The sequence below is a fragment of the Manacus vitellinus genome, unplaced genomic scaffold (genome assembly GCF_001715985.3).
Source record: "Manacus vitellinus isolate BGI_N305 unplaced genomic scaffold, ASM171598v3 scaffold_13_pilon, whole genome shotgun sequence".
NCBI lineage: Eukaryota > Metazoa > Chordata > Aves > Passeriformes > Pipridae > Manacus > Manacus vitellinus.
In genome coordinates, this window is record NW_021938999.1 from 10,751,837 (window position 1) to 10,779,166 (window position 27,330).

Sequence of the window (27,330 nt, forward strand, 5' to 3'; positions counted from 1 at the left end):
AATTGCCTGTTGCCTGAAGAAGTTCATGAGAGGTTCTTCTGCCCTGTTTACTTCCTCTTTCTCACTTCCACTTTGATTCTGTCTCTCATATTAGGTTATTTCTACTGGTTTTGGTTATTGGTGGGAGGGTTTATGTGGCTTGCAGTTTTCACAGTCAGTATTGTAATCTCATCAGACCTAGTCACTGTTGGGATCCTTCTCAGAGGTGCTTAGGAAGAGGCCCTGCTGGAGGTGCTTTTTCTGTGACGTTGTACTTCTTGCCTTAGGCACTTCTTCTTGCCTCCAGCCCTAGCAGTCAAACTGCCGTGTTTCAGAATAAAGGAAACATGAATATTTGGCTTTTCTGTTGAATACACCACAGTTGTATCTTTGCTGATATTCCCTGAACTGTTTAAATGTGTCTATACCTGCTCAGTCAGCTGACTACATACATTTAATCTGTGACAACTCTGCAGTCATTTGATGTTTTCTGTCCATTCTTTACAGATTCAGACTTTCCTTTCTGACTTTCATAAACTCTCCACCAACCACAACACACTAAACACAAATTGCTGCCAGCTCCTTCCAGTTCCAGGTGCTCTAGTGGAGACATCAAATGATTTCAGGCAACACTTGTAAAGAGTAAAAAATCTAACTAACAAAAAAATCACTACCTTACTTAGTTAAGAATATTTTTACATGATTTCTGCTGCTTTTTGCTTTCATTAAAGAGTTGTTTTTGTAAAAATATATCTTTATTTTATTTATATTTTTTTTCTTTTTAGTGAGTACAGCTCCACAACAAAAGCCTGTAAGTATTGTTATATAATTCAAATTAACTATCTTATTTTCTGTGTGTCTGCGGGTATTAATAGCTCTTAGACTGTTGGTAGTCTCTACCTTTTTTAAAGGCTGCCTTTGAATAAAGCTTTTATCTTTCAAAGAACATTTTTCTTTTCATGTCTTTGGCCTTAGCAGTTTTAAGCACAGTATTTCTCTGATGGAAACTCTCACAGACATGCAGTTCTATAGCTGTGTCAAAGGAAGTTAAGCATTGCCGTTTTCATCTCTTGAGGAATAATCCATTCGTTCAAATCCTGACAAAAAGGGGTGCATGCACTAAATATTATGCATTACAGATAGCTTCAGGGCATCAAGGCCTTAATCAGCAGGGCCTTAAAAGAGAGGGAGTTTTATGAGGTTTGAAAGATCTTTTTGCCATATGCATATAGCAAATAACTAATGGTAATACAGCTGTTTAGAAATATTTATGGTCAAACCTGCTTTCTGTGTATACAGAACATACATAATTTCAATGGACATACAACATGGATGAAGATAACAGAACCATCAAATTAATTGTCTTGTTTTGACTATCCCATGGCTTCTTTTGAAGATAACAGGATCTACAGATAAACCATTGAGGAAATAATTATATGAGCATTTCTTGCTGTGATATCTTAACAGTGAATGAAAACTGGATAGATCTCATTTGTCAAATAGTAAAAATAGAAGTCACAATTAAGTTAAAATGTAAGAAAGTGTTTCAGTTCTAGCTCAGATGTGTTAATTTTTCATTTCCTTGTTGTTGCACCTGAGTTTTTCAATCCTTATGTTATATAAAATGTGAAACTTCAGAATGGCCATCTGTTGTTTGTGACTCATATGTTTGGGGCCAGAAGGGAATAATAAAAATGCTTTCCTTTCACAGGGAAATAGCTGAACAACACAGGATTTGTTTAAAATTTTTCACTGTTTTCAGTCTCTTTAGCTTTCATCTGCCTTTTTTCTCAGCATTCTTTTGCTGGTCATTACCTACATTGTACAGAGAGAGAAGTTATGTATTAAGTTTATATGCAAATAACTAATATGATGGCAGATTATCTTCCACATACAGTATCGTATCTTAATCTAGATCGACATTTAAGATTATTATGCCTGTTTGAGGTTATAGGATCATAGGAATTTTACTATGGCATCTTAGATGTATTTTGCTCATGTAGCTAATAAACAGCCATGTAAAAACATGATTAATTATGTAAAATTTTGGTGGCTTTCTGCCTCATATAACCCTAATCATTCCTGATTTGAAGTAAAATGGAAAAAGTGGTATAATTACTAAATTAATTGCCATCTAGTATTTTCAAAAAAAATCATGCTGCAGTAATCATACTGCGAGTGAGTTTGGTTTGAGATGCCTTGAGAATAATTGATAAGATTTTTTTTTTTTTATTAATATTTAAGGTTGGAAAAATATCCAAAAACAAAAAGAAAAAGCTGAAGAAAAAACAGAAGAGACAAGCTGAGCTGCTAGAAAAACGCCTGCAGGAAATAGAAGAACTAGAGCGGGAAGCGGAAAGGAAAAAAATAGAAGAAAATGTAACCTCAGCTGTACCATCAAATGAGCAAGAAGATGAGTACCACCCAGAGGTGAAACTAAAAACAGCTGATATAGAAGAGGTAGTGGATGAAGAACCTGGAAATGATGATGGTTCGTATTACCTGCTTTTATTGCCCCTGAGTTTTACTGTTTCAGACTGGAAAGTAATTGTGCAGTGTTGCATCTGGTGCTAAGAACAAAATTTTCAAACTGTCTTAGATCATTCTTTAATTTTCTCCTGTAGGTAAAATTGTAACTACAAAGCCTAAAAAGATAAAGAAAAATCAAATTTTCTATAGAAGTGAAGATGACCATCAATAGCAGTCTGTAGCTATCAAATACTACAAAAGAACACATAGAAAATTTGATAGAACAGTCAGTTGTCATACCCCATTGAATGGAATAACTGCATATCTTGGTGAGGGAGAAGAAAAACAGGATGCATTGTGTTCTATAACATTAATGTAGTAGTTGGAATCATTGTTGCTTTCCCCTTTTCTTCTTGCTTTGTTTGTTTGAATGACATACGAGGTAGTAATGATTGCAGCTTCTTAACTAAAATTTTTGAGATGTCTTGTTAAAATTACTGTTTAGTCATGTTGAGTTGGACCATAATTGTTACAGTCCAGCTCCATTCTGGCTTCCCTCATTTTTTTGACAGCTCTTCAGTCCTGATGAAGATTTAACTACTGATGTTGTAGTTCAGTCTGGTCTGGTTTTGTTCTTCTGTTACTGAGAATTTTCCTACTTCTCTGATGACTCCATGATTGACACAGTTGTAGATTTATAAGGCTTGCTTTCAAGGTCTCATACATTTCCCTTCATAACGTTATTCTTTTCTGAATTGTTTCCTCCTGAGCGACTTTCCATTCTCAATTTTTCCAACAGCTTTATTAGTTCTTTCTTTTGCCTTTAGTTTAGATTTTAAGGTCTTTGTGTGTTCCACTGACATTCAGTGTTTCCTTGTATGATATGTCAGAAGTCAAGTAGTTACTGAAGAGTTAAAAATGGTGAATGCCTGATTTAGTCTGGTTTATTGATGTATGATCTAATGTGTTGCTCACTGAAATTTTTCAGGTGAAGCAGAAGATCAGGATGAAAAAGAAGACACAGAGAAGGAAAACACTGAAAAGGATGACGACGTTGAGCAGGATCTTGTCAACACTGACTCTACAGACCCTAAGTGGATAGAATCCCCCAAAACAAATGGCCATATTGTGAACGGCCCATTCCTATTGGAACAGCAGATTGAAGATGAAGATGAGGAAGAGGAAGAATGTCCAAATCCAGAGGAGTATAATCTTGATGAGCCAAATGCAAAAAGTGATTACTCTTACAGCAGCTCCTACGAACAGTTTAATGGTGAATTGCCAAATGGACGTCATAAAATACCAGAATCACAGTTCTCTGAATTTTCAGCTTCAGTGTTCTCTGGGGCTCTAGAGTCTGTAGCTTGTGGTTCTGCTGTTTCTGAAGGATCAACTGTAACAGAAAGAGAGGAGAGCAGCCCATCTCATGACAGGAGCAGAACAGTTTCAGCTTCAAGCACGGGGGATTTGCCAAAAAGTAAGTGTTCCTCCAGGTGACTTCTGTCTAGTAGCATGAGTATGTTACGTTACATTAAACAGTCAGATAAGTGGAATACAAAGACAGTGGTTAGGTTAAGAAAAAATTGTTAAAGTAAACTGGATGATTTTTTCTTGCAGAACTGTGATTTATGGTTTTTCTCTCCTCTAGAACTTGTTTTTAAATATAGATAGATTATTATAGATAAAATATTTGCATTGACAAGTCAGTTTATACAGGAAAGAGAGAACGAAATTGGTAGTTGCCAGTAAGCATCATTCCCATAGTTTAAAGGTAGCAGGTGATCATAAGATCATGTAACCTGACTTGCTTTTATAACAAGTCAGTAATATACCGTCTGTTAAGCCCAGTAACCCTTATGTTTGACTTAAAACATATTTTCCAAGAAATACCTGCTTTTGATTTGGACAGATGAAATTATAAACAATCTAGTGTGGCTGAAGTGTGCTCCACTGCTTGGTACTCTGACTTGTTTCAGAAGAGTTGTAGCAAGTTTAAATTTGTCTGGCTGCAGCTTCTATCTGTTACTTCTTGTCAGATTTTTCTCAGTCATATTGAAAAATTCTGTAATATGCTGTGTTTTCATTCATTAGTGGTTCTTTCTGTGTCAAACAGTTCCTCTCTTAACCTTTTAAAACTCATCAGGGCATGTTGCCAACCATCAACTCATTATGACTTTTCTGTATTCAGCCTCTGTTTGGACATCTAAATTCTGGCCATCAGAACTGCTCCGATCCAAAACTTTTGCCTGTAAATCCTGTTTATTTGAAGACATGGAAGGTGAAATCTCTGTGTCATTTTAAAGAGCTGGATTTTTGCCATTAAATTAAATAGCTTCAGGGTATTACACATAGGTCTTATTTATAATGCCTGTGGCTAAATCATAAATGTATGGGTTTCAGCTTTAATAAAGAAAATATTGAGAGACTAAATCTGTAAGCGGATAGAAGAAAATGAGAGAGCTTGGGGAGAAGATCACCAAGCCTGCCGTTAGCATTGTCACAGATGAAGTTACTAAATTTAAATAGAACTGTGTTGAAAAATGCAGCCAAGTGTATTTCTTGGTTTAAGACTTTATGAGAGCAGTTCACACAGTTTATTACAGAGTCAGACAGATAAGGTAAGAAATGTGAAATAAAATACAGCCAAACAGAGCTGTATTTCTGGAAGATGCTAAGATCCTGGAAAATGAGGCTTCCAGTCCATTTCCTTGCACTCTGAAGTCCCTGGAACAATATACAGGAGATTCCTGGATGCCTGGTACTTTCTTCATTTGTTCTGCTAGCTGTATATAGGCAGAAAGAGTCTACTGCTGTTTTCCTGGGGTGATGTGTAAAATCCTCATGCCTCCAGGGAGTAAAGCCAGTTTTGTCATCATGGAAGCAGCTTATCTCCATAGCTGGAGAAACAAACCTACTTTATTCTTCCTTGATGTTATCTCACCAGTTCACACACCTTTCATGCAAAGAAAGAGTAAAGACAGTAAATTCAGTGATAGCTCACTTCTTCTGCAGAAAGAGGAAAAGCTGAATGTTATGAATATTAGTGATATCAATAATATAAACAGTAATAAAGCATATGAAGTATTTAGAAAGAAAAAGCATACAAGAGTTGCAGGCTATTCAGTATTTTTAAATGGTGCTACTTTTTCAGTTTAGTGCCCTTTTCTTGTACTGAAGTAGACTTAATTAATGTCTAGGCATTGCTATACATTAGTGACGTGCTCTTATTTTTTTGGGGTACTTGCCTCATTTGGTGCACAGACCAAGTTATGTTCAGTGGGTGAGCAGTTTTTATCCTTTTAAAGTTTTCACTGCATGGCCAAATGCCCTGAAGATAGATCTGTAATTTCCTCATTACTCTCCTCCTCCTTCCAGTGTTCAAATGTTTACTACGTAAGTACACTGTCATGCTGAGACTGTGAGAATTAAGGTGATATTTCTTAGGTTTTACAGAATTAGGACACAGAAGTGCTCACTTATTTTGTGCTTAGTTTAAGCTTCTTTGAATGCTTTTTTGCAAATACTTACTAAAAGGTATATTCCTTCTGACTTCACTTTCAGTTGTAAATGATCTGTGTTTGTCAAATTCAGGATCCAAGAATTCATCTCTCAGAAGATACAGAACATAAACGTCATATGTTCCTAAGAAAAACACAAAAGTATAGGCACTTGCCTATTGCCTGCTCTGTTAGAAGAAAGTTGGAGAAAACTGTTTTCTAATGTCATATTCAGATGTTCTACTCATGAGGCTTTTTTCCCCCCTTTCCACTTTATTTATATTTACTGCAGTCCTTCACCTTCAGCAAGATGTGTGGGAAGGATTTATTTAGCTCTTTTTTTTTTTCTTTTTTTTTTTGCAAAGACTACTGAACTGAGAAAGGTCCTGTTATTTCTTGAACTAATGTATGTGATTGTGTTAAAAAAAATTAGACTGCACTATGCAGCATTCTTGTAAGGGAAGACTTTAATATTAAGCTCACTAGTCTTACGAGTTCCTTTTCAGTATTTTACTTCTGTGCCCTATGCTGGTGCTTTTTATAAACTCGAGTCTGGGACTCCATTCCATCTTTTTTAGAGGACTATTTGTTGAGGTCATTACCCCTTCTATCTTCTACAGTGTAGTCCTGTATTTTCATTCCTTCTCTCCTCTGGAGGACCCTGCCACTTTCTTTTCTGGTTGGCCAGTATTCAGTTCTCTGATGACCAGTTCAGCCTTCCTGTGCCAGCAGTTGAAGATCCTCACCTGATTTCAGTCACTCCTGACTCCCCATTAGGACATCCAGTGTTTTTTCTCATTGTCTTGTATATTTTTCTTGTCGAATTCTTACACCATTTAACAGATCATTAGAATCACAAGTGCTTTTTGGATCTAGTACCTCTTTCTTGTCTTGCCATTGATTTCCAATTTAGTCTTTGTAGCTCAGGGACAAGGAAACTGAGACCATCTCTCTGCTGCTCTGTGGTTTGTGATACCTGGTTCTGTCTTCCACAATCAAGTCATCTGCTTTCTTTCCAGTGCAGTTTAGGAACTAGCAGGTGGTGTGTCAAAACAAAGAGAAGCAGCACCTCCACTGATCTGTGTAGAGGTTGTCAGTGTCCCAGGAGCCAAGATTAATTCTACTGAAGTTCTACCTTTTCAGTCTGGATCATACTCGATGCAGATAGGACCTTCAGAGAACTTTGATTCACTGCTGAGTTAATTGTGAAAAGGGTGACAGTCCCCAGGCTCTCAAATCAGCCAGGTTTTGGTGAGTCTTTTCCCCTTGGGGCAGATTTAAAAAAAAAAAAATAAAAAAAAAAAAATCGAGCCCAATTTTGTTTACCTTAGCCAGGCATGGAAGTGCAGGATTTATTTTCTTAACCAAACTCTTCCAAGAACATATCTTTTCATGTGGAGTTCTTGGAGTCTGAGTTTTAACATTTTCCGTGTGAATTCTGTCTGAATATGCACTGGTTTTGCTTAGAAGCTACTCTGGATATTCTAATAATAGTTGTTTGGCAGTTAAAGAATGCAAAAAATGTGCACTTGAAGTGTATAAGGATATTTAGAAATCAAGGTAAGAAATCCTATTTATTTTGCTTTAATTTCTTGGAACATTCAGCAAATTATTTTGATGTCTCAGTGTATGAGAACACTGGATGAAATGTCAAGGCAAAACTGCTTAGAGATAAAATATTAACTATATTGCATTTTGCTTGTGTTAGCAAAAACTCGTGCTGCTGACTTACTGGTGAATCCACTGGACCCAAGAAATGCAGATAAAATTAGAGTTAAAATTGCTGACCTGGGGAATGCCTGCTGGGTGGTAAGTGTAACTACATCCCTTTAGCTGTTCCCTGTTTAGAACAGCTCTTTTTGTTGTCCTTTTTTTCCATTAATGTGGTTCTTTCTGTTTTAGCACAAACACTTCACAGAAGACATCCAGACAAGACAATATAGATCCATAGAGGTTTTAATAGGAGCAGGTTACAGTACACCTGCTGATATCTGGAGTACAGCATGTATGGTAAGAACAATACAATGTGTATTTTACGAGAGTAAACCTCCTAAAAACTGGTTTATTTAGTGAGGAAACCTGATGGGGATGCTTTTGACATTTTGACACAAATACATTTTCATGAATTATGTTGTATCAGGTAGCTACTGATGATTTCTTCCCTTTATCTCAATTTCTCAAGCCTTCTTAATCAAAAGGAAGTACTTTGGAGAACATTTCTAATTTTCGTGTGATGCATTTTAAACTGGTAGTCAAAAACACGCAAGTTTAGAGGGAAATATATGTGCATTTTAAATGACAAAATGTAACTGAAATAGTACAACTGCATATTTCCTTCCAGTCTTAGAATCTGTGCCTACTGTTTGCTGTGTTTACATTCTTTTCTCTTGTGTAAAGTAGCAAAACAGTGAAATACTTTAAATTCTTGCCAAGTGTAGTGAAAACATGGATCAGATCAGGCTTGCAAGTCACAGCTTCAAGTTCTAAACTTTGAAGAGAAGGAATTTAGTTTATTAGTGTAAAATATGTGGTAACATTCTGTAGAATTAGTTTTAATATAGGAACTGAAATGATAGGTTTTTAAAAATCTTTAGAGAGCAGAAAAAGTGAAAACTTAATCTTGCAGCTTTTTGAAACACTCTTTTTTGTAGTATCTCTTTGAGGACAAACAAGCTACGTGCATCTTCTCGTCAAAGCTAGTGTGTATTTCCAAAAAAATGCATTAAAAATACCTTTGTCTATTTTAAAAGTGAAAACTTAATCAAATCTTTATATTTTACAAATACATGTCTGAAAAGAGTAAGAGTGTGAGGAGGAGGAGAAGGCTCAAATACTAGACACAGTTTGCAGGCGTGGGTGATGAGAAGAATTGCACAGCTCAGAGAGAGAGGAGGAGGAGGATTGAAAGGAACATAAAATCCTACATATTATAAACTCAGCAGGCCATGTGTTGGAAGTAACTAACCCGTAAGTGAAATTAAAGTATGTTTTCTCTGGAGTTGAATACTAAACTATTTAGTATTCTGGAAATATAAAGCTTTCTCTTTAGTATACAGAAAAAAAGATCCATTTCCAAATTTACTCTTCCATTTGGGGACAAAATGTACAAGTTTTCTATTACATTGAAAACAAAGCATAGAAAATATTCCAGTTTTTTTCCTTTATGATTCTTCTCTTAACTAACTACAAAATCATTATAGAGTCTTCCTATTACCTGATATTTTGTAAACCTCAGTTAACTTGATAACCTTTTATGGTATTATACCCTATATTCATGTTTCTTTAGGATTGTACCTGCCCTTGCTAATTTTATGTACAGTCTTGTAGCTAAAGACATATAAAGAAGGCTGAAATATGTCTAGGATTGTGTCTAAAGGTAGTGGGGTACTTAATAGCAATGTCGTACCCGGGGAATAAAATATTCTTAAAATACCTGGGATTGCCCAGCCTCTTACACTTTCTCTTCCATGTTATATAAGCATTACTGCTTTCTTCAAACTCAGGGAAAAAAAGCCTAAAGCATCATTGCCCCTTGAGGTATCTTAACTCAGATTCACAATTACATATGAAATATGTTAATCAGGAAATTATATTTCTGTTTTTGTGTTATGTAGGTTTTAGAGATAGCAGAGCATTTGAGACAGAAGTGCTTTAATTCTGTCTTCTACCATAGACTTTGGGTTTTTTCCCCTTAAAAATGCAGTAGAAATTTTATACATTTACAGCACTGACAGAGTTGTTGAATTCAGTTGTCATCATTGTATAGTTGTGTGAAAAACAGAGAGCAGGCTCTCAAGCTCACCCAAAAAATTCATCATTAGAAACCTCCCAGAATCTGCTTTCCTTCCTGTGTGGCTGAGAAAATGGGTCAGAGCACTGTGAACACTGATCCTGCATCAGATGGAAAACAGCTCTGAGGTAGGGATTGCCTTGAAGACCTTAATAGCTCTTTCTGCAGAGGACTTGTAACAGATTAACAGCCAGGGAAACATTCCTGATGTGGAACTGCAAACTCCCAAATAACTTATTTAGGCTGTCTTTTGAAATTATGATTTTAATCTCCCCAATCCCTAGAGCAGTCAAGAACTGTGAAGTACCAAAGTCTTTTAATGCCACTATAAACTTGCTTTCTCAGGTTTGGTTTCCTTGTTGTACCTGCTTGTGATTTAGAAAATGCCCTTCGAGGTTACTGTGCTTTTTCATACTTAATTCACTTTGTTCCATAATTTTTACTGTTAAGTGTGTTTTCAAAAGGATTGTCTGCTGGACCAGGAGGTGTCTATTTTCAGCCAAAATACAGCTCAGATACCTGATTAGCCATGTTGTCCAAGACTGTCAAAGGGGAACAAAGAGATGACTTTGTCATGTTCTGTTGCTTGTACAAGTCCAGAGTCATTAAGGGCATTTTTGGAAGCAGTACTATGCAAAATGAGTGGTCCAGCAATATAATAAATTTAGTGTCCCTAGGGTTTCTGTGTCAGAGATTTATGTGTATGTAAAAAACATCAATCTTTTTGTGTGTCTTGGATTTTATGATGGAGGACGTGGAATGCATGGTACCAGGATTCACCTGGGATCTTAACTTGGTCTTGTGCTTTATGGATCTCCATATGAGCCTCAGGTTTTCACTACCTTGTGTTTGCTAATGAAATAGTCTTGCTCACTGAGAATAGCATTGATGAAGAGAAGCAAAGCTGCTCTTTCTTGTGTTGGCTTGTATTTATGGCATAAAGTGTGTTAAGGCAAGCGCAGAGGTTGTGTTTTATCACAGCAGCAGCAGACTGTCTTTTTTTCATCATACCATTTGCTCATCAGTTTTACATAATCTTTTGTAATGAGGATGGAAATTATGTTTTTAAACAAAAGCCTCTGATAAATGGGCCTTAGGCATGCAAAACATCTGTATTCCTGTGTGCACAGCAACTTCCAGAATACCCCCTTATGAATCTTGCCTTTGGGACGTGTTATGTCACGTCTGTGTGTAGAGGGTTCCTTACCTGGCCTCTACTGGTATGGGTTGGCTTTGCCTAGGCATGAGCTCTGTGGTTTCAGTGCCGCTTCCAGGAAAGAATAGTCTGTTTTATTTGTACTGTCTTCAGTCTGTGAGTAGCCAGAGTTTCTGGTCAGGATTACTTGTGCTGGAAGCAGACTTAATCAGGGAGATGTTAACGACTCCACCCAAATAGCAGAAGAGGGCAAAATAACTCAGTGCTAATAACCTCACAGTGCTGTTTCTTTGATGTTATGTCAGTGAATAAGCAGCATTGTAAAGCCAGCAGCCTCTGAGCTGAATCTTCTAATTTGAGATGGTTTGACGTGGCCCAGTTCTTGTGCCCATGACTTCTTCAAATCAGATTTAAAGGATGGGCATGAGTATCCCCAGGCCAGTACCAGTCCTGTGCTCAGGTGATCTGAGTCTCAGTCTTTAAGAAAAACTAAATAAAAAGGAAGGGGGAAAAAAAGAGAATGACATGTATCTTTGGGAGCTTACAATCAGTGCATGCACAAAGTGCTGGGGAACTAATGAAGGAGGTTGGATGTCAGTGGGCTTTTCCAGACCACGATGGAGTTGTTCACTTGTTCTGTGCTCAGCAAAGCATGCAAAAAAGTGTAACATATTTTTTTCCCTAGACTTTGGTGACCTCAGGCGGAGTGATTGTTGCTGTCATTTTCTGGACGTTTATAAATTTTGCTAGGGAAATTGTACAGTGCTCTTGTATTTTTCTTTTAACAATGTGGCCTATTTAAGTGGAATATCCAGATGCTCTCATGGAAAGCTAGACACAGCTAGATATGGGATTCACTCTCCATATTTATTAAATTCCAGAAAATGTTCCCTTGCTGTACTAAGCCTTAATTTAATTCTGCCAATGGGGAGGTGCATCTCTCAGTTTCACCCCCAAAAAAGGAATAGATTTGGAGCCAGCAGTACCTTTGACAGGACTGAAACCACTCTTGATGATTTAATTTTATCAGGCTGAATTTCCACATTTGCAGTATTGAGAAGGTTGCTTTCTGTAGAGCAGAAACTGAACAGACACTGCATGATTTAGCATTTCCTAAATCCCAGAAAACATGGAACGCAGTACGCCACTGCTGCTGCCAAGAAATCCTGGCAAGATGAGGGAGTTAGTACTGGCAGACGGCATCCCTTTGTATTGCTCCTGGAAATGGTTGCAAGCACCACAATTCTACCACTTTTCCTTGTTTATGCTCTCGATTTGAGACAGGAAAAACACCTGAAGTGATGAGTCTCATCATGACTTTCGTTGTTCATGATGTGTGCTCTTGTTTGAGCTGCAGGGAGGAGATGACTTTATCACAAGCTGGGACATGAACAAGATATGTTTTTAACACTTTTCTGAGGTGGCTTTTCTGGAGAGTTGTGATTCCTGCAGTATCTTGTTTTTACAATAAGAACTAGCAAATAGATCATAGCTGCAGATCAGCAGGAAGTCAGGGAAGGTGAAAATTGTACTTGGTGTTTTGTCTACCCAAAGAGAATATAAATGATGAAAGAAAACACTACTGAGTGTGAAGGGAAGGGGATGGGCAAAGAGCTTTCAAAATGAGGGAGGTGCTACTACAAGCAGGCAAGCTTACAGTGGTGGGTTTTTAGTATGAGCATTTCTGTTCATGTGAGAGAACTCGGAGGAACAGAATGAAGAATTAGCAGGATATAGTAACTTAGGATGTCAAAATAAAACCTACATGTAAGTGCTTGTAGGTAACTGGGAGCTTGTGTCCCTGATTTACTTCTTTGTATGATGTCCTCTAATGTGGGGTGGAGAGGTAACTGTCCTTAACTACTCTTATGGTGTTGTAAGCAGGGAAAAATGATCATGTCTCCATGGGATCATGAGTATTATCATGCTAGTATGTGTGAGTGGCACATACTAAAGGTGTGATGACAAGCCTCAGCCTGCACAGAGGCAGTAGTGTGAGGAAAAATGGGAAATCAAAAATGTGGGTTTGAGAGGAGAAAAACCTGAAGTTGTTATGCACATATTTTTCAGTAGGCAGATACAGTACAGAATGCTGTTATTAATCACTGTACACCCTTTTTGAGGGTGGTGGGTGGACAACCTGAAACATTTAACAGAAAATGATTTTCCAGAGAAGCTGACTTTCCATGGGATGTGCATGAGATAGGAGTATGGCAAATGAAAGAACCCTGTTTTCTTTCCAAGCATCCCATGCAAGTCTCTGTTTTGTATATCTGGCCTTTCTTACCAAGTACTAACCGTGCAAAATGCCTTTCATATTCTTTCCATTGCCCGGCTCTTCAGATATCCACGGGAGAACAAACAGCCAGGAGGTGTGCGTGTCTCAAAAAGCTTTTTGCTCTTCTTTCCGTGCTCCCACTTACCTGTGGAACAGCATTCTTAAAACCAAGCCTATTTTTAAAGCAGTTACAGTCATCTCATTCACGTCTCTTCATTTCAGCTGGGGCAGAGAAACTCTGGCCAAGAGCCGGATCTCATCTGTCAAAACAATAATTCTGGCCTGTAGCTTGTTGTCCTTTTTCAGTTGGAGCTTCAGTTCAGGGAAGCTGATGCAGTCCAAGTGAATTGTTCTTCTAGTCCTCTCCCAGACAGCTTTCCCTAGGCATGCATCCATTTTTCAATGACCAGATTGAGAACACAGCTGTCACACAGTGAAAATGTAGCTATTTCCAATTGTGTGATTAGACATGGATCCATAATATCCAATAGTGATGCCAACAGTTCAGTAGTGTGGTAGGTTCATATACAGTCGTGTGGCAGGAAAGAAACAGAGCCTCTCCAGAGCCTATTGATGTGAAAGGTTCTCCATCTGCAGATGGAGAAAAGCAGTTTAAGTGGTTTTTTGTGATAACCTTGGGAAAGTGGTAAGTGGGAATTGCGAGTACAGTCAGTAAGGATGGATGATTGCCTTGGGCTTCTGTGGCATATGCTGAGTGTGCTGCATCTCAATTTATATCTCCATATAATAAATGAAATGCTGGCTTCTATTGAGGTAAATGTCAACACTGAGTAAAAAACATTATGGTATTTCGAAGTTGGAGTTTCTGTCAAGAAACTAGTTTTCATAAATTAATACTTTCAAAGGGAAACTAAGTAAATTATGGTTACTCTGTATTTGTAGCATCATGAAAAATACAACCAAATTTAGGTTTAAAGAGATTTCTAGTAGTCTACCTTTTTCTTGAACCAGGATTGACATGAAAATTAGATGATTTTCAGAGATGAAAATTCAGATGAAATTCAGAGCCTCGTCCAGTTCAAGGGTGCATACCTGTCAGGATGGCATTTCCACAGCCTTTCTGAGCAGCCTGTCCCAGTACTCAGCCAGTGTTGCCAAAGAATTTTTTCCTTATATTTGATTGGAATTTCCCATCTCGCAGCTCGTTTCCTCCCTGTTGTCCTTTCATTGGGAAGAGTGTATCTTGGGCTTCTGTGTTATTGCCTCCAGGCAGTGGAGTGCAGCAACTGAATCCCTCCTCCTCTCCTTCTCCAACCTGAGCAAACCCAGCTGCACCAGCCTCTCATCCTATATCCTCTGCTACACCTGAGGCCAGGTTTTCCCTGGCCTTTCTCCAGTCTGACAGGCTCACCCTCCTGCTGGTGGCCCCAGACTGGTCACAGGTCTGCAGGTACACGTGTGAGTGCTGAGGAGAGGGGTGGTGACAGGATTGTGACATACAGCACTGTGCTCACCCTGCGGGTCTCGGCCTCCTGATGCCATCGCAGAGTGTCAGCGACTTCCCTTATGGGGGCTGGGTGGTTGTATTACCTACAACTGGGTGTGAAGCGTGGGTAAGTACTGGGAGTGACCAGGAAGTCCAGAGCAGCAGTGTATGGCCAAAACTGTGGTTCTGAGTAACCAGTGACAGAGAGCTGCTCTTCCAGTGGCACTGACTCACTAGTGGGATGGGCTTTCCAGTGCACCGTGCGTTTGGACGTGGGTTTAAAGAGCAGAAAACCCTGACTGATACAATCCAAAGGTGTCATTGTCCTTCTTACAGCTATTTATGTGTTTATTAGTGTATTTTTAATGCTGATTCTTTATGATAAAAACCTAGATATGGGTTTTATTCTTTTTTAAATGAGGCTCAATTAATTTCATTTATCTTGCACTGCGTGCCAGTCCGTCCTACAAATATCTGGGAACATGTTACCAGGTTGCCACAGATGAAACTGTGGGACATTGTCCTCCATGGATGCTAAGAATTATTACAAATATTTATCCCAGCACCTCTCTCTAGGCTCTCCCTGTGTGCATCTGAGTTGGAAGTTTTTTCGTTCTCAGTGCAGAGTCCTTTAGGGAGACTCAGGAAGTAAACATGTGAGGTGCTGTGGCTCCAACCCTTCCTGGGATAGTCAGAGCTATACACAAAAGGGAAAAAAGAAGCAGCATCATTTTGAAAACCTTTAGTTTTTCTTCAGCAAGAGGGTGGTATAAATATCCCAAGCCTGTGAGAGTTTGCAGCTTTTGCGCTACACAAACCGATCTAACATTCAGAGTAGCACAGTGATATGTTACTTCTTGTGCTCCTCTCTGGACAGTTTTTACAGTTTTTCATTTTAATCTTTTTTGTCCCACGCAGACATATCAAGCTATTAATACGTCATTTTTTGGGACAGAAACTGTATTCTTGTGGAGTCTACCTTTGTGGCTAAATTCAGCTACATTTTTGTTGGTCTCTGGGAATCTGTTACAGCAGTGAGTTTCTTAATGTGCTCAGAAATCAGCCCCATCAGTGTGTGTTCTCCTAGGAAAGCTGGTCCATGAGATATGGAGAGGACACTTGGATCTTCTCAGTCTCATGTTCAAGAGAATGACAATGTTCTCTGTGTTGTGTTTGGGGTCTCTCCCAGTGATCTCTTCTGGCTACTGTTAAAATCTATTTCAGTTTAGAAATCTGGTATTTTATGAAGTCCTTCAGACTTTTTCCAGCTGTAAAATGAAAACTGTCAATGTTGAGCTAAGAGTAGAATAAAAGAAAAAGTGAATGACTGTTTATTAAGTGATAGTGACTTTAGAAATTAAAGGCCCATTCATATGATCAACAGAAATGTCATCAAGGAGCATTCTTGTTTTCTTGGCTGCTATGTGTGATTGCAGTGAATTGTGTTGGCTGTAGCCCACTTGGATGACACTGCAGTTCACAGCTTGAAAAAGACAAGTACCCATAAATAGGCTAAATTTACAGGTGATTTAACAACTCCAGATTATAAATTGCAACAGAAAACTGTCTATTTTCAGAAGGCAGATTTTTTGTAGTAAATGTTCTAACAGAATGAAATTCCATCCTAGAACTGTGCCAGGAAGTTCTGCCTGATTTTTGGAATGGTTTTCTGGATCAGATGTTTTCCCGGGTCTTGGACGTGGAAAATATTTTTGGTGTTTAAACCACCTGGAAAAAATTAGATTCCTGTAGCTTTTTGGGCAGTTGCTGAGCCAGAGCTGAAAGAGAATAGTTTAACAAATTAAACTAGAGGAATCCATGTTTTACACAAGGGGCTCTCATAGTTGCTTCAGTGCTTCTTGGCATTTCATATTCATTGCACCCATAAAGAGAAGCTCAGGTTTGCTGTACCATGGCACAGGGTTTTCATCCCATTGAAGCATTGCCATGGCCTGGAGGGATCAAATGTTATGTTGTCTGCTCTGGATTCCCCATCAGCATCAGTCTCACTGTTTACCCCATTATTGCAGTGTTTACTTTGATGACTTCTGATTCAACAAAAATACTTTTTTTCTAGAATTTGAGTCTTCCAAGAAGCTTCCCCTGTTTGCTTATTTCAGGTGGTTAATTATAGCTCTAAATGGATTTTATTTGTGATTCAGACTTTTTTAGTTCAGTCTCCAGTGTGCAATCTGACAGGTGAAGAGCCTTCAGGTACATGTGTAGCTCTTATTATATATTTAGAAATACCTCTGAGCCTCATTAACTCACACAATCTTAACATGATCACCAGAGAACACATTAGTATGTAAAGCCACGTTGAACATGTTGCTGGGCCTCCAGCCCCAGGCTGAGTGTGGGGCTCTCCAGAGCCCAGGCTCCTGCTGTCCTTGCACTGCAGGAATGATGGTCCCCAGGTAAGATGGTCCCTCTCCTCAGTCTTGACCTTTGAATGTTAATTCCCTCTCGGTTCTGAGACAGTTGTGGTGTTTTGCTGACATCTTACAATCAGAAACATTATTTCTGAAATACCATAAATATGTCTGTTATGTTATAGGCTTTTGAACTAGCGACTGGAGATTATTTGTTTGAACCACACTCTGGTGAAGACTATTCCAGGGATGAAGGTATGAATCTTTTGAGACACAATAAGAGTTTCTACATATTTTCATACTCCTCTTCTTAAATTTCCAGTGAGCTTACAGTGGGGTTAAATTTTGTGTTTGAGTAGAACTGTTCATACACGTTGTTTTCAGAATATAAATATGATTTTTTTTCTTTTTAGTTTTAAGTTCCACCACTAGCAATGGGTGGGCAAAAAGTCCCTTCTGCAGATATTCATCTACTTAACAACTGCCTGAAGGAATTAAACTACCCTTCTTGTAAGACTGCATATGTGTGGAAACCTGATTGAAAATAACAACATTTTAGTTTAGAAAAGAAACGACAAATTTGAACTTGATAGTATTTCCTCTTTATAAGAGTGACACTGGAATAATGTTTACATTGTGTATTCTTATTTGAAATAGGCAATTACTAATTTTTTTTTTAAAATCAGAGTTAACTCCTGCTTCCATCTGTATACCTGTCCATTTTCATGCTTGTTTGCTTGTAAATGCTCTTTGCAGTGGTAATGTGGGCATCATTCATTGTTCCTAAATGCTACTAATGATGCCAGAGCTCTGCTGATCCTGGAAACCTCTGCATGGATTTGCTGCAAACATTGTTGATTTGAAACTATTTCTGATTTTTTACTAATTCCAGTTTCTTTCCTCTTCTTTTTTATCCCATCCTTTCCCTGCCCCTTCCACTCCCGTATCCTTTTTTTCTCTCCCTCATAGACCACATAGCACACATCATAGAGCTGCTAGGCAATATCCCAAGGCACTTTGCTCTATCTGGAAAATATTCTCGGGAATTCTTCAATCGCAGAGGTAGTACCTCTTCTTTTTGAAAGGTGCCGTGATGCAGACAGAAGTGGAATTGCTGTTGCTGGTTATAGCACGTCCCAGTGAGGAGCATTTCCTGAAATCATACAACAAAATTTTCTTTTTAAAAAGCAAAATGCGCAGGAATCTCTGGCAAATTTTTTAATTTTTTAGCCACCTGTTCTGAAAAATAACTATTGGTACATTTTAAATTACGTGGCAAAACTTGTTTGTGGCAGCTGATACTCAAACGATGTTTTGAGAAGGAAGTTTTGCTGAAAGGATCTTTCCAAAGTAGCCACTGAGCAAGCAGTGTGCACGTGTGGTTTTTACCAGGATCAATCTATTTCTGTCTGTACCGGGCCAGTGTTAGTGTGTGCATGCAATGTACTGATTAAACTGTTGTATGTTTCTGTTTTGCTGGCAATGTTCTCCAATGCAGACCACATAGCATTGATCATTGAACTGCTGGGAAAAATCCCTCGAAAATACGCTATGTTGGGGAAATATTCCAAGGAGTTTTTCACCAAAAAAGGTAACGGTATTTATGCAACACTAATTTAAAGCATAATGCTATCCAAAAGGAGAATATGTTCATTTATGGGTACTGAAGAAATATATCCGTTTAAATGGAGAGCTCTTATTGAAGAAGAATTTTGGTGTAAACTTGACTTTCTGAGAAAAGCCACAATTTTCAGTATTCATTTCAGTATTTCATTTAAAATTCATTTTGGGAAGTGCTCAACAGAGTGTGGATGTTAACAAGTGTCTGTGTGAATCTGTTGTCTGATGTTTGTGCAAATGTGAGGACTCTCTGCGTAGTTTGTAATGTGATGGAAAATCCTCTGTCAGCAACTTTAGATCATACGTGGTGGTCCAGCAGGTGCTGGTAAGAAATAACGGAGGTGGGAAGGGAATACTCGGGCAGTGGACACTCGGCTGTGTGCAGTCGGTCTCACAGGAGCAGGCAGGGCAGGGGCTTCTTTGACACGTGAGGGAATGTGGTGATGCCTCAAGTGTCTTTTGTCCCCTCGGTGTATGAGACAGCACTGTGCTGTATCGAGGGACAGGGTGTGTATGAAGCTCCTACATGGTTGGGGGAAGATCTAGGGCTGTCAGCTGCAGCTGGTGAGTGCTTTCCTGCTGGACAGGATTCCCTCTTGCCCGTGACTCCGCAGGCCTGAGCGCAGCTCGTCGGCAGGGCTGGCGCTGGTCAACCAGTGGCATCGGACATGTGGGGTGCTGGGGGGCTGAGGGGCAGTGCTGGGCTGCAGCAGCTTGGGGTCATGAGGCAGGACAAGATCCGGTGATTGATCCTCCCTTGTAGAAGAGCTGCCTGTTCTGGGCGTGGATATTTCTGGTCCGGCAGGGACCTCTGCAGCCTTGGTGTCCTCAAGGAGGCTGTTAATGGTGTTAGGCACAGTGCAGAGAAGGGCAGCAGTGATGATGTAGGAGAGAGCAGCTGCCCTTTAGGGGAGTCTGAAGTGCCTGGGGCTTTTTAGTGTGGAGAGGAGAAGGCTGCTGGAGGAATTGTCGAGGTTTTCGTAACTGGGAATTCAGTGGATAAGCTGTTTGCCAGCACCCACCGCGTTAGAGCTGGGGGAAGCCCAGTGAAATTTAGAGGGGGTGGCTTTAAAACAAGCACTTCCCTATTCAGCAGGCAGTAAGCTTCAGGAGCTGCCGCAGGGGGCAGAGGGAGAGGCTGTTATCAACAGGCTTAAAACAATCTCCTGTTAACTGATATGAACAAACTCAAGGCCCTCAGGCACCCCCAGACAAGGAGTGCGGCTGCTGGAGTGAGGCAGGGCCTGCAGAAGGGCTCCTCTGCCAGCCCTCACTGCCCCTTCCTGTTTGTCAGAGGCTGCGACTAAATTAGTAAGACCCCCCCAGCCTGACCCTCCCTTAAAGTGTATCATGTTCCTAATTTTCACCTTACAGCAGATGGGTTGGCATTTTCTAGTGATGTCACAGAACTGTAAAATGACCAGTTATTCAGTAACTGCAGTGTTGGCAGTGCACAGAAGAGGGCAGTTTGTAAAATTCCTGTGAAGGGGAGAGTTTCTCCTGCTTCCATGAGCATCTTCAACTGCAGACTGTCAGGGTTGTGCTCTAGGGCCTGAACTTCAGTGACATTCCTCAGAGGCACTGAGAGTGCCTCTTGAATCCCACAGGGTGGGATTTAAGCACCTTAAAAGGCTTGGGTTCACCCACCATACAAAACATAAGTGGAGGTTTGCTATGGAAGATTAAGTAGACTAGATTCCACCTGTTTCTGCTCAAACCAGAAAATCTCAAATGCAAGACGAAGGACTAATAGCCTAAGCTGCATTTTCAGATCATCCCAGTTATTCTGCTATTGCAGGCTGGGAAAACTAAAGTGCTTTGTGGAGGAATAACAGAGGTAGCAGGTTTCCTGCTCACTTGAGCATCTTTTCTTTGAATTGGGCATGAGGTATCCTTTTCCTTGCCATCCCAGTACTGCCAGCCTCTGGTGCCCCTAGGAGGGATTTGCCTGTGGTGGGCTGGCAGAGATAGGCCAGCAAGCTGATGCATTTTGTTTTCATCTGCTTGTGGCCTGAGCACTGGAGATCAGAAGCCCTGTGGCACAGGCGTGAGGATCTTCAGAGAATTCTCTTTGTGGTGTAAAGGTGGGCTTAAAAAACTTGCTGTAGGCCCCTGTTTTGAAAACATCAGCCTCAGGGGAAAATAAAAAAAATCATGATTTTTGCTCCTGTCCATAAGTTTGACCTCAGAGAGAAGCTTTTAAGCATTTCAGTTGAGCCACTGAAGTCACAGGCACAAAAAGAAAGGTGTTAGGAACTAATGAGTTTACAGGATTGAGCCCCTTCTCAGTAATTGACTGAAGCAGTTTGTGACATTCAAACTGGAGGGTGGGTTTTAAAAAGGAAAAGCATTTGCAAGTCACTTCTTAGTCACTATAACACAAATGCTCACATACTTTTTATAGGGTCTGATCTTGATTGAGCCCAGTAATAACTCTAGGGAGTCCTTTTCTGCAGTGTCTTCATGGCAGTTATTTTGACTGTAAAAATGATTAATACGTTTTGGCATTAAAACTTGAAACACTTTTATTTTTCTTCCAGTATTTGCTGACTTTACCTTTTGAAAGGTGCAGCAAAGAGAAGTACTGCTGCTCATTTACTATCCTGGAAGGGAAGGGGAGGGCTCTTCTCCACCTCCCTCGCTTCCATCTGCTGTACTGGGAGATCTTTCCAGCAGTCCTTGTGTTAGTTCTGGGGACCATGTCATATGTACATAGCAGCAGAATATATCCCACTGCTGCTTCCCCAGTCCTTCATGTCATCCATGTCTTACTGTTCAATAATCTGTCCTCCTCTTGCCTGGTGACACATCTTAAATTTGTCTTTGGCAAATTTCATAGACTAGTTCTGGTTTTTTGTGTTGTCGTCAGCAGAGAGAGCTTTAAATAGGATCTCCCCCCCAGGTTCTCCGGCAATTTTTAGTGATTTCCTTCTGACTTAACATTGCACTTTTCAGAGGGATCATTGCTGCCTCTGCTTTGGCAAAGGGTTTTTACAGCTCTGACAGCTCTGTTGTCCCCTGCAGATTATTTCCTGTGTGCTTCACTATAAAAAATCTAAATAAAGAGCTTCTGCTAGGAAGATTTCACTTAGTATTACATTTTTAGCATTTCTTTGAAAATTCATGGTAATGCCCTGAATATGGATGGTATCAGACCGGTGGGGCCTGTGCTTTTAATTTCTCCCTTAAATACAGGTACAGGCTTGCTCTCCTCACCCTGCCTCATTAAATAGATGAAAGTACATGTTGGCAGACACCTCCGTTTTCTGTGCTGCTCTCTTCTGCTTCAGGATGGAAATGAAAAGGACCCACCACATGAAAATTAATTCTTAGGGTGTTTTGTCCACCCTAAGTTGTGTTAATTGTCTTTTACTTACCCTATTTTGATTCCATGGTCAGCATCATGATTCTTATTGAAAACTGAAGCTCTAGTTTAATTTGTGGCCCCCACACATAATTTTTGCTGTATCCTACCTTCTTAAACGCTTTTACAATCTTCATAGAATTTTTTGTGGAAAACTTGAGTCCACAGTGCTAAAATAGTTCCTTCCTCAGCAAAAAAACTCTACTGAATATTGTGCTGGTCTTAGTGTGAGCATTTACAAAATAAGGAGTACTCAAACAGCACAAACTTGCCTTCCACAGTGACGCCAGGAGCCTCATCATGCAGTCTTACCTTACCAAATCTGAGGGAGGAAAGATGCTGGAAACAATATAATGGGAAACAATATAATGCAGAGAGGAAGACAGTGCTGCATGGAAACACACACCCTCCCCCACAGATAGCCTAGTTTGGTAAATGATTGTGACAACCCTTGCAATGATTGTTGTCAGCTGGGGAAGCCATGGACACAGCCTGATTTTTTTTTTTTTTTAGTAAATTTTTGCTTGCACTCAATAATAAGTCACTGTTTTCTATTGCTTTTAGGCAGTATTTGAGTCTGTGCTTACATAATTTACTACCTGTTCTTATAAGTAGTCACCAGTATACACTTTTGGAAACCTTCCAAAAGGTAAGATTTTCAGCAGTTAAGTTTCAGAGTTGCACAAAGATTTAAAGGGCTGAGAGTGAGGCTGGAAATGAGTAAGCTGCTCTGAGATGTGCTGTCCTTCCTGTACGTTCATACTGTGGGACAGTTGTGGGCCCAAAGCGGAGCCTTTTTGTGTTTGACTGGCAGGTACTGATGGGACACATTTGTGCTGTAAATGTTCAGACACAAAACAGGAGAACGCAGCCTCTGCTTACTCCCCTCTCAGAAACCCTGCTGCCCTGTGAGATGGAAAGAGGACAGTGGGCCAGCTGTGGGTGGTAGCACATCCTGAGTTTCTCTTACCAGCAGGATTTTTGTTCACTTGCAAGTGATGGGTCATTTGCAGACTTGCACTTTTGGGGACCTGGTGACAGGGGCTGGAGAGCTGCCTTTTCAGGCACCTCACCCTGTAGGACCTTCTGCTGAGGGCTGAGCCAGCAGATATGTGGCCTGCTGAGCCTTTGGGGGTTTTGTTCCATTGCACTGAGATGCTCAGACTCTTGGGCAGTCTGACACAGGTTTCTTCTCCCTGGAACTTCTCTAGCCACAGGGATGTACAGAGACTCTGACTGCGAGCTGATGTCTGATGGCGTTTTATGGGCAGTAGGTTACAGCCATGCATAACCACCAAGCTGGCAGACCACTTTGCTTAAATACAGTATGGCCTGCCTGCCCCCTTAGCAGATGGCGTAGTGGGCTTGTGAAGCTGTGGAGGAGCCACGTTCAGCTTCCTGTTGTGGGTGAGACCCCATCACTCTCCTCAGCAGTTCAGGGGACATTGCAGATACGCCACAGGGTAACATGGTACCATGGTTATTACCAGGATTACCATGGTAATCCCTTCATCACATACCTCATGGTCCATCTCATGGCTTTAGGCCTCAAGTTTTTTGCTGTGTCACGTGGAGACTGTCTGGGTCAGACATACGCCTGAGAAGAAGGGAGATGGCCATGGCTTGCCTTAAGAGTATAGAAATATGGCAGAAAACAACTGCCCTTGTGTTCCATCTGGTCCTCAGAGATCAGAGGGCTGGGTGCAGCTGGGCTTTGTTACTGCTTAGAACAGATCAGGCGCTCTTAAGTCTGGTTGTGTTTAGTAAGAACTTTCACAAATGCAGATCTGTGACAAGTATAGTTTATTGAAACAACAGGCTATAGGTTGTCGTGAGATTGCTGGTGATAAATGTACTAGATGTACAAAATATAAGTGTATAGCAAGCACTGCGTACAAGTGTTCCTGGGTATGCTCCAACACAGTCAGAAGCACAAATCTTACTAGATGGGTGTCTCTGCTTTGGGATAGAGAGATGAGTGAGCCCATTGACTCGTGTCATCCTCCTCACAGAGGATTTCAAATGTCAGATTGATCCTTTTGGTAGAAGTGGAGGCGATACCATAGTCAAATTCCCTGCTATTGCCATCATAAATGGAGGGGGGGCAGCCATGTCATACGTAAACAAGGGATAGCAAGAGCCTCAATTACAAAGGCTGCGGGTCTTGCACAAGGTGACACCTCAGTCCCTCTTCCACCCAGCTGATTGCAGCAGTAAGGGTCATCTGGCCTGATAACCTGGTAATCCATGGTAATCCCTTCATCACATACCTCATGGTCCATCTCATGGCTTTAGGCCTCATTCCTACGCAGTGAAGGAGCAGGAAACTGAAGAGTCTTCCCCATCATGCCAGATGAGCTGTGGGCTGACCTGGATAATATTGCTGGTTTTAATGGCAGACAGGTGCTTGCCTCTGCTTTGGTCTGAGACACGTTGCCAGGTTGGCCAGATGTACAATTCCCCCCCTCTGTGAGAACTCAGATCCTGCAGCTGCTGCCACCACTTGTCTCAGTGGTTGGTTGAAGGAGACGTGGGCAGCAGCAGGTGCTTCCTTCTCAGGAAGGATTCGGACCAAGCCTCCTGGGGGTGTTTACCTGGGACACAGAGCAGAATCCCTTGAGTGCCAAACCTCCCTGCTCTGCTTAGGAATGAATCGCTGCTCTGCTGCATTGTTGGCAAGTGCCATGGAGCAAGGCAGGGACCTGTGTTTCTGAGACCTCTGTCGTGGGATCAGAGCAGATTTTGTAAAACTTGGGTTCACTGGCTGATGAAGAAGGAAAGGCCTGCAGTGTTCTTTGCCCACAGTGTGAGCCTGTGTGTGAGTCTGTTGTGTGTGGGAGAGTGGAGACAGCAGGAAACATCAGTGGAGTCCAGGTATAACGTGCTGTCTGCTGTAGGAATGGTTTCTTGGTTTTGACATCGGACATATTCGTCTCCTTTGAGGACCTCAAGCTTGCTGTGTGCTGTCCTTCATCAGCAATGATTCTCAGCCTGGTCAAGGTGCTGTGAATGCAGAGTGGGAGAAAAACGAAACAGGGATTAGTCACTAACAGGGATAATGAGGTGTTTTTTAATGCCATTCATCTTTCTGTTTGCAGGAGAACTCCGACACATTACCAAGCTGAAACCTTGGAGTCTTTTTGATGTGCTTGTGGAGAAGTACGGTTGGCCTCATGAAGATGCTGCACAGTTTACAGATTTCCTGATCCCCATGCTAGAAATGGTCCCAGAGAAACGCGCTTCAGCTGGAGAATGCCTTAGGCATCCATGGCTGAATTCTTAGCAGAAATCTCCCAGCTGTAAAATAAAAGCCAGCAACCACTTTCCAATGCGTTGGACCTAAATGGTGACTGTCACAAAATCTTTAGCAGGATCACACGTGAGCTGGCTTCAATCCTCAGACCTTTATTTTGCTTGAGGTACTGTTTGACATTTTGCTTTTTGTGCACTGTGTTCTTGGGGAAGGGTAGTCTTTTTGTCTTCAGCTAGTAGTTTACTCACCCACTTTCTTCAGAAAACACTTAACGTGTCTTTAAGCATTGTTTCTTGTGTTGTGTGACATTCAGATGTCAGATTTTTGAACAAAGGAAACTTCCCCCCATGTGTTTTGGCAAGTTTTGTAACTATTTATGAAAAAAAAAATATTTTAGCTGATGCATATTATATAATTTACGAGTGTAAGAAATTTATCAAGTCAGAATTGAGTTACAGTGAGGAATTGTACAATTTTATCTTCTGGCAAAGGGACATCATTCTTGTATTATAGTGTATGTAAATGCACCCTGTAAATGTTTATTTCCATTTAAATATGGGACTGGGGACTCAATTTCAGAGTAAAGCGACTTAAGTTTTAGAGAGCTTTATAGCAAACCAATTGCATGTAGTGGACTTTAAACTGCTTTAAGGAATTGTGCAAACTTTCTATTCTGTAGCAGTTCCCGTTCATTGGATTTTAAACAAAGTGGCTCTGGTTTACAGGATTTCATTCCCCAAATGGCACTTTAAAGGAAGGCTAGACTTCTTTCTAATAAAGTATGCATTATCATTTAGCACTCCCTTTTAGAACTTTTGCCTATTTTAAGTGCTTTTAAGAAAAGAAAAATAGCAATTTCCCTACAATGTGATAGTGAAGACATGGTACCATATGGTGTTGCCTTTTTATAAGCACTGTAAGTTGTACTATACCTTAAGAAAAAGAAAAAAAATTAAAAGTAGAGCATGAGAACCACTCTCTGTGTAGAATTACTGATCTTTTATAATAAAAGTGTGTGCTTGGCGTCAGTTAAGGAAGGATATAGCTGCAGATATTTACAGGGCAGTGGGTAAAATAATCCAAGAAGCGAGATCATGCTCATTCCATTCATAGCTTTACATGTTTCTAAAAGAAATTGCACTAGCTTTATTCTTTCCCATCCGTAGACATATGACTGCCCATTGTAAGTTGCACGCAACAATTACGTGTTTTCTAGGAAAGGCTGCATAGGCTGAAGCTTATAGGCAATACAGATTTTAGAATGTACAGTATGGAGGTGTGTTTGGGCCTCTTTTAGAAGTCAGTGGGATGAATGTAAGCTTACTCCTGATCTTCATGTAACTACAGTGCCACTTTTTTTCTTGACTTTGTCCATATGAAATTTATTCACATGCCTTTGCAATAACTAGATTGTGAGAAGATAGCCCCATGCTGTAACAATAACCAGTTGTTTGAGGTGCTTGCAGTTGTCTAATTAAAGTGTTTTGTTTTTTCAGACAGTGTTGCTGGTCATTGGAATCTTTGCCTAGCCACGACTCAGCTGCTGTGCTGGAGGGGTGGGGGGTGGGGGCTGGCACAGCCTGGCCAGAGAAATGCAGCTTCCTGTGTTCCTTTATGAAATACCCCCCCTGGTGTCCGTGAGAGCAGCCCGAGCAGTCCTGTTGTGGCAGGAGGGCTGGGAGTGGCTGCTGGGTGAAACCTGGCAAAAGCAAACCTGTTTAACTCCTGTCACAAGTGAAGGGCTGGGGCAGCCACTCCTCCAGAGAACTGCCAAAGCCCCGGGTGGGAGAGACTCATCCAGTGCTGAGGCCCTGACAGCAATTGGGTTTCAGGACCACGTGCCTTCACCCGCATCCCTGGAACTGCTTGTAATGGCTGCAAGGACAACACTGGTGCGAAGGATGATGCCACAATGGACTTGAACTGGAGGTAAAAATTATGTTCAACTTCACAGCCAGCCTGGCCCCTGTAGTGCCCGTTGCTGCACGTTAGAACCATGTTCTTGAATACACAGAAAATGCTGGCACTGGATTAAAGTGCCAGGTCAAGCCAGGGCAGGCAAGTGAGCACAACAGGCACAGCTCTCCCCTCTAGCCTGGCCATGG

At 40.7% G+C, this 27,330-nt stretch overlaps 2 protein-coding genes across 9 annotated transcripts in view; one reads left to right on the forward strand and one right to left on the reverse strand.

Annotated features, from left to right (window-relative positions):
- SRPK2 (SRSF protein kinase 2) overlaps positions 1-26,720 on the forward strand; it is a 93,317-nt gene extending 66,597 nt beyond the window's left edge. Inside the window, exons 8-15 of the mRNA XM_029958077.1 lie at positions 765-790; positions 2,224-2,470; positions 3,437-3,925; positions 7,654-7,754; positions 7,848-7,955; positions 17,174-17,243; positions 18,487-18,579; positions 25,071-26,720. Coding sequence (XP_029813937.1) covers positions 765-790; positions 2,224-2,470; positions 3,437-3,925; positions 7,654-7,754; positions 7,848-7,955; positions 17,174-17,243; positions 18,487-18,579; positions 25,071-25,255 — 1,319 coding nt within the window. The 3' untranslated portion in view covers positions 25,256-26,720. The remainder of the gene's footprint in view (positions 1-764; positions 791-2,223; positions 2,471-3,436; positions 3,926-7,653; positions 7,755-7,847; positions 7,956-17,173; positions 17,244-18,486; positions 18,580-25,070) is intronic.
- The window catches only part of KMT2E (lysine methyltransferase 2E), a 61,488-nt gene continuing 58,806 nt past the window's right edge, over positions 24,649-27,330 (reverse strand). For all 8 annotated transcript variants that reach the window (XM_018068061.2, XM_018068063.2, XM_018068062.2 and 5 more), the window contains one exon: positions 24,649-24,975. The gene's annotated coding sequence lies outside the window, so the exon portion shown is untranslated. The remainder of the gene's footprint in view (positions 24,976-27,330) is intronic.